The sequence below is a fragment of the Sciurus vulgaris genome (assembly GCF_902686455.1).
Source record: "Sciurus vulgaris genome assembly, chromosome: 11".
Lineage (NCBI taxonomy): Eukaryota > Metazoa > Chordata > Mammalia > Rodentia > Sciuridae > Sciurus > Sciurus vulgaris.
The window spans coordinates 19103426-19111119 of record NC_136472.1 but is presented as its reverse complement, the minus strand read 5'-3'; the positions used below and the strand labels follow the sequence as shown (position 1 = coordinate 19111119).

The 7694-nt window shown below is 35.3% G+C and overlaps 1 protein-coding gene across 2 annotated transcripts in view; it reads right to left on the bottom strand.

The window, feature by feature from the left end:
• Positions 1-4571: 4571 nt before the first annotated feature.
• The window catches only part of LOC306639039 (olfactory receptor 5W2-like), a gene marked incomplete at both ends in the record, with an annotated part of 112472 nt that continues 109349 nt past the window's right edge, over positions 4572-7694 (bottom strand). The window contains one exon of one of the 2 annotated variants that reach the window (XM_079102484.1): positions 4572-5432. In XM_079102484.1, coding sequence (XP_078958610.1) covers positions 4572-5432 — 861 coding nt within the window. Of the gene's footprint in view, positions 5505-7694 lie in introns of those variants that run through there. The other variant, XM_079102483.1, reaches the window with a different exon arrangement.

Below are 7694 nucleotides of genomic sequence, written 5' to 3'. Positions count from 1 at the left end.
TGGATCTCTTGAATCAGGAAAGAAAATGACAGAATGTAAGAGATCAGAAATAAGTCAATTGAAGTGTAATATGCTCATAGATAGTATGTACATGATAAAAATGGCTAGGTTAACTTTCAAGAAATGTGAGAAATACAGCAATAACCAGGCCCAGATCAATGAACAGAGCACTACCAGAACCCTCTCCAAGTCTTCTTCTGAATGTTCCCTCCTAAGCCAATATCATACTATACCCAGGGATAATTATCCTTGCAATTTATCATAAGAAGTTAGTTGTACATCTTTTGAACCATGTATAAGTGAATGCCTACACCATGCACTCTTTTCACAGTTTTATTTGACATCATATCTGTGAAATCTGTAAAATGTTTTTGTAGACAGCTGTGGTATGCCCATTCTCATTATTGTAAATTTTTCCTTTACACAAATATATCATTTATTTATCTCCTCTATTCTTGATAGAAGTTGATTTGCTTTCTCTTTTGCTATTACCATCAATGTTATTGTGAATATTTTCATGCATTTCTTTGGGTAGAGCCATATATTCATTTATCTCTTTTATAGAAAGAAGAGTTAGAAATGTGTATGCATGTTTGTACAGAAAGATGGCACTTCATCTTTACTCATTTTTTTAACCTGAAATAGGAGTAGTGATGATTTCAAGAAGGAGTATGAATTTCTGAAGGCCACTCTGAAATACCACCCTTTAAACTGGCTTCTTACATATATTCAGAATTTCATAGACATGTCATGTTAATGGATATACAACTTTGTTCTTGCTTGCAGTGGCTTGGTAAGCATCCTCCAAGGCCCATGTGTCAAGACTTGGTCTTCAATCCATGGTGCTATTGGGAGGTGCTGCATGCTTTAAGAGGTGAGGCCTATTTGGAAGTTTTCCAGTAATATAGGGAGTACAGTTGATGGGGACCTTGGGACCCTATCCCTTCTTCTTTCCTGTCTTTTGATTTCACAGTTGCCATGAGGTGAGCAGTTTCCTTTGACCCTCATTCCCACCATAGAATATTGCTTCTCCACAGACCCAGAAGTAAAGGGGCCAAAGTAAATCTTTCCCCCTTAATGTTAATTGCCTCAGCTATGTTATTGGTATGACACAAAATTGAGTAACACAGCCATTTTCTGAGAATAAAGAACATAACATACTGGAATAACTCCTTTCTGACTTACAGATTATCATTTTATTGACCAGAAGAGTTTAACATTTTATCTAGGAATTTCTGGATCATGTCTCTAAGCATTTCAGAGGAATAAATGAGAATGAAGGAGAAATTCCTCTTCTGAAAGTACATTTCTTCTCTCAGAAATTCTTGAGAATCTTGGGATAGAAGAGACACTATTCAGCACATTTCTAGTTGTTGATCTCTTTCCTCTTTCTGCAAATCCGGTAATGATAATTTTAATAGGACAGGATTCCCAACCTCACACACTACTTTGTTCTTTCCTCAGTCACCTCTTCTCTCCTGATCTCTGCTACCTTATGACTGTTGGAGCCAGGATGCTGGCAGGCTCAACTGTCAAGAACCGTCAACTCCCTTCTTTGGCTGTGCTATGCAGTTCTTGATCTTTATGTACAACCATGAAGTGACTAATGTTTTTCAAATATTTTAAAACATTGAAATGGGTTAACATGGAATATAATCATAATTCACAGAGACAGAATTTGGCATCTGGAAAGGACATTGCAAATGATCTGGATTGTCTCTCTCTTATGTAAAAGAAGATTGAAGTAGACTGTGTATTAGATACATACCACTATGCCATCTCTGTTACATTCTTTTATACTCAACTATTACAGTATTGAGAATGAAGAGAGAAAATACTATACCATTAGCACTGTCAACACAATAACTGATACTGTGGTTATTTCAACAATATTTGCCATCGGTCATGGGTTGACATGAAAGAAGGATGGGCTTTAGGGAGATGAAGAGAAGAAGGAAAGGAGGAGGATTGGACTGGACAGTCTTTAATAGATCAAGGCTATTGGTGCTGTGTTACACAGGTCTTTAGAATTTCAAGATCGAATGAATTGAATATTATTACTCCGTGTACATATTTGATTACATGACTAGTGTAACTCTACATCATGTACAACCAGAAGAATAAGAAGTTATACTCCATTTATGTATGATGTGTCAAAATGCATTCTGTCATGCATGACTAATAAGAACAAAAAAAGTAAAATGGAATAAAAAACTAATATGGACCATCTACCCAAACTTCTGTTTCAGTTATGAATCCACTAATAATAATTTCATATAATACATTTCAAACTCATAAAGTTCAGGGAGATCATGTTCACTATCAAACCAGTTTTTGATATTTTTGGTCATCCTTTCATAATACTTTATTTTTTTTAAATTTCAAACCCACTATATCTAATAATGGGGGCCAAAATGAAGCTTGATTTAGTCTTTAGATATGACAATAAAAGTAAACATCTGAGAAGGAGATGGGTTAGTTGGATAGAAAAAATTACCCATAAGTTACTGGTAAGCCACATTTAACCCTTTTGTGTAAACTTCAACATATTTCAAACAATGCTTTCACCATTTTAATGTTTAGCTTGAGCTGTTATAATAAAATACCATAGAACTGTTGACTTGTAGACAACAAAAATTCATTTTTTAGAGTTGTAGAGACTCGAAGTCTAACGTTTAGGCAATGTGAGATTCAGTGTTTGGGAAGAGCCTCTTTCTGTTCAGAGACAGCCCTGCTTTTACTATCTTCACACAGAAGGGTCCAGGGAGATCAGCAGGCCTCTTTTATGAGGGCTACTCCTATTGTGGACCACCCTGTCCTCATGAATTTATCACCCTCAGAAGATGATAGCACCATCATTTGGGGATTTAGGGTTCAAAGCCCTGGAGGAAACAAAAAAGAAGTATAGCCATGCACAAAAGGTACGAATTCAAAATGCCAGGAATTTATTCAGAAATTATTATGTAGGTGGAAACACATAAGGCTTTTTAAATAAAGCAAGAATCTTTCATAGGTGTTTTTCCTCATGACATCACCTTCTGGCTTGTGACTTACTTATATCACCTAGAAAGCAGAGGCACCTATGGGCTTTACCAGGATTCTGAAGTGTTTAATGCAGCAATGATTCACACCGGCAGCTCTAAAGCCTGAAATACACATTGGCTTTAGCTTCTGTAGATGTAATGGATAATTAAAAGTATCCTCGGGTGTTTCCTGATCCTTCAAATGGTGACCATGTTCATGTTTCTTCAAAAATCTGATGGAGTACATGAGCCATCAGATAACTAGAGCAGAGAAAGATGGAATGTCAACTATCAAAGACGTACAGATGTGAGCTCCTTACTTCTGGGGAAATGAATGTCCATGTCTTTATGGAGTCATTACATTAGTATCCATAACCACTTTATATACTTTCTTAAAATAATAACCTCAGTTAATTTTGCTTGTTTAATATCTAGTAAGAATGCAAGCTGGGGAGATAGCTCAGGTGGAAAGTCCTTGCTTTGCAAGCACAAGGCCCTGGGTTAAATCCTCAGCACCACAAAAAAAAAAAAAAAAAAAAAAAAAGAGAGAGAGAGAGAATTCAAAAATACTGTTTCATGATCTTTTAATCTTTTATGTTATGTATTATTTGTTTTCCAAATTTGTGTACCGGTATGAGACTAGTGCTTTGAATAAAAGGGTGGAATCTTAGTGCTTGATGAAAATATGCTTTCATTCCCTTATTGGAGATATTACTTTAGAAACAGGGCAGCATTGCTCAAGAGGTTTAATCTGAAAAATGAAGAGAAGTGAGCGTGTAACCACGGCAGAGACTGTGAAGAAAGCAAAGAAAAACTTCCTGGAGGAAGAGATGGGGACCTTATTGTTGACAATCCTAGCACTCACATGTCTTACTTATCAAGACTCTTTTACTTGTTTTTAACATTCCAGCCTGTTTGGATTCTCCAGTGTTAGAGACTCACACACCTCAGAACTTCTCTATTGCCAAATGATCCACTAGAATCCCTCCCACTCCCCAATGAACTTCCCTTTAGATCTGAGACTCCATAATGGAAGGAAGACTTTCTCCTGAACCCTGAATTAACATGTTCCTGTGAATTTTATCTCACTGTATTATTATATATTGATTTGAAATCTTTGGGAATTTTTTCTCTAAGCTCAGTTAATTAATGTCTGTTACTTCCACTAGAATATGAGGCACTTGTAAATAATCCACTAAATTCACAGTGCAATGAAACTGCTTTAATGTGTGGAAGTCAATTAGCAAAAACATTTTCTAAATCTTCATAAAATTGATTTGAATGAAAGTTCCAATATTTTGTATATTGGAACTTGAAAGGTTCAGAAATGGTTCCCAAAGACGGGGCACCATTTATTAATTCAAGAGTAATAATGAAACATGACACATGGAGATCTACAACATTATGTTATAATCATACCCTAATGCAAATGTACAATTTATGAAGTTAAATTATATAATATACTTTTGTTTCTTGCATAACATGAAACACAATTTTGCAAAAACAGCCACTTCAAATAAGATTCATATGTATAGATAGTATAATTATTTAAAACCACCCTTTGCTTCTAAGTTTTTGCAGGGCCTCTTTCACATCCTTGTTTCGTAAACTATAAATCAGAGGATTCAACATGGGAATCACAAGGGTGTAGAACAGTGAGCTCATTTTATCTTGATCTAGAGAGTAGGAAGAACTTGGCCGGAAATACATGAAGAGTATAGTGCCCTGGAATACTGCAACTGCAGTTAGGTGGGAGGTACAGGTGGAGAAAGCTTTGAACCTCCCCTCAGCAGAGCGGATCTTTAAGACCGATGAGATGATGTAGCAGTAAGAGACCAGGATTCCGGAGATGGTACTCAGTTCAATGAATCCAAAAATGATGAATAATACCAGCTCATTGACTTGTGTGTCAGAACAGGAAAGGAGATAAAGTGGAGGTAAATCACAGAAGAAATGATTAATCTCATTAGACCCACAGAAACATAAGTGGAATGTTAATGTCGTGTGTATCAAAGCATCTGCCAGTCCTATGAGGTAAACCCCAGCCATGAGCATTGAACACACCTTGGTGGACATGTCCACTGCATAGCGCAAGGGATTGCTGATGGCCTTGTAGCGATCAAAGGCCATCACTGCCAGCAGCAGACACTCAGCATCTGCAAAGATACAGAAGGTCAAGAACTGCAGAGCACAACCAAGGAAAGGAATTGATTTGTTCTTGGAGAATATGTCAACCAGCATCTTGGGACCAACTGCTGTGGAATAGCAGAGGTCACAGAAGGAGAGGTGGCTGAGGAAAAAGTACATTGGTGTGTGAAGCTGGGGATCCACTCTAATTAAGAAGATCATTCCAAGGTTTGCCAGAAGATTAATGAGGTAAATCAGGAGAAACATGATGAAAAGAATCACTCTGAGGTCAGCGTTACTGGTAATTCCCAAGAAAACAAATTCACTCAAGGATGAACAATTTTCCCTGTTCATTCTCGTCTCTTGTCTGAATGTTCAAAGCATAAAATATACATATTTGATTACTTTTTACTACCAGAATATAAATAGGACAGAACACAATTTGTACCTGTAAATTTTTTATCCTAAGAAAAATATCAAGTCATTTGTTTTACTCTACCAAAATACATTGTATGCTTTTAACAGTAAGCAGGTGAGAAATTTTTTATTTCATGAGGTACATGACTTTCTACATCTTTAATATCCCTGGATCTTACCTTCCCTTTTAATGAAAACAATTGATATTTAATCTTTCAATAAATCTTTAAAGAAATATTTAGTAAATACAGTCTTAGTTGTTTTAGATTAGGATGGCATATAAAGGATTAAATATCTATTCTATTTGAAAACATTCATCTAGATGTAAAAAGTGTGCAAATTTTACAATTCAAACTACTCATGGCTTTTAAAGACTATTATGTGAGTTCTAGAAGCAATGAGTAGTATGCTTGGTCTATGTGGTCTTTAGTATTTGATGAGAGACACTAGAAGTATTCTTTTTCCTTTCCAAGAAATGTATTATATTGACATAAGGCTCACTGCCTATTTGTAGATTCAGTCTGGAGACAGGGGAAGTTTTCATCATTGAAAAATAATATTCAAGCAAAAATTATGGGACCCTCATAATTTAACACGTAAACTTGCATTATATCAGAATTTTAGGACATATTTATTTAAAGAATGAAAACAGGATGAAGGACAATTAATAGTTCATACATATGTAGGATTATTTTCTTTAAGCATACATGTATTTATGAATATATAATCTTTGTGCATGTGTGTATGATTCTTAATTGTACTAAGATAAGTGAAAAGTGGAGAACGAATATATGTATATTTTTTATTTGTATGCTCTCTTATACTGTGGTGCTTGCATTGTTAATTAATTAAATGATCAAACAATCTTTTTAAAAAACCTTATGTTCCTGTATATCCCTACTCAAGAATAAAATAAGTAAAGGTTTGCTTATAATCCTAGACATAAATAAAATAAACACAATGTTATTTTGTGAGTACTATCAAGTTCACTCAGAGATGAACACATTATTTTTGATTATTAGATTTCACAATTCACAAAACTAATCAAGAAGTCATAACTTAATTAATTTACAAATCTCCCTTATTTTTTCAAAGAGTTCATTTTTTTTTAAACTTAAATTTTAAATTTGGGGAAATTTTAACCGTATGTTTTAATTGTAGAAACTCAGGAGCTTACCTGAGATGAGCTGTTCATTTGTAACTGAGCACTGGACAAATACCATTGTATTATAGCAGGCAGTATTTGGGATTTAAACTCTCTGAACCTATTTCCCTCAGGCTTTGAAATTATGCAACCTTGTGATTTCATTTCTGGTTCTGTGTTGCCCCTGTGAATACATGAACATCTTTAGTAAAAGTTGAACTGAAATCTTAAAAATAGTCACCAAATAGTGTAGGTCAGAATTAAAACTGCAAATTAATTTGTCCTACAGAATATATAGAATGTGTGCGTATTTTACATTGTAAAATATAATCTGCATCATCCTTGTCCATCTGAAGTAGAATCAGTGAAACTCATAGCCCCTTATTTAGTCAAGTCCAACTTTTTTCTGTTGTTCATCTTTTTCTTCATTTCTGCAGCACTATCCTTCACCATCTAAATGCTTTCTGTCGTGATACAATTCATATACTACACCTTTCACATTTTAAAGTAAGCGCATCTGTGGATTTGACTGTTTGGAAGGCTGAGCATTCTTTACACTCCACTGGCAGAACATTTTTTATCCCCTCCGTAGAAAACTCAGGGCCATTAGCGGTCACTCCTCTAGGACCCCCGCCTCAGTCCCTGGCAACCTGTAGCGACTTTCTGATCCCATGTGTTCACGTAACCAGGACATCAACTGTAAACAGAGCCACACAATATGTGGACTTTTGTGTTGCTTTTTCAGTTGTTTTGCCAAGTTTTCAAAATCTATCCTTTGCATAGCATGTAACAGAATTCCCTTCCCTTTCATTGCTAAATAATTTTTCGTTTTATGTGTATAGTACATTTTATTTGCACACTCATCAGTTTAAAGAGATTCAAGTTGTTTCTGTGTTTTGTCTTTTGTAAATAGTAATGTACCTGTTCATGGAAGCTTTAAGGTTCATTTTTCACCCAGTATTGTCATATCTCATTCCCCATCC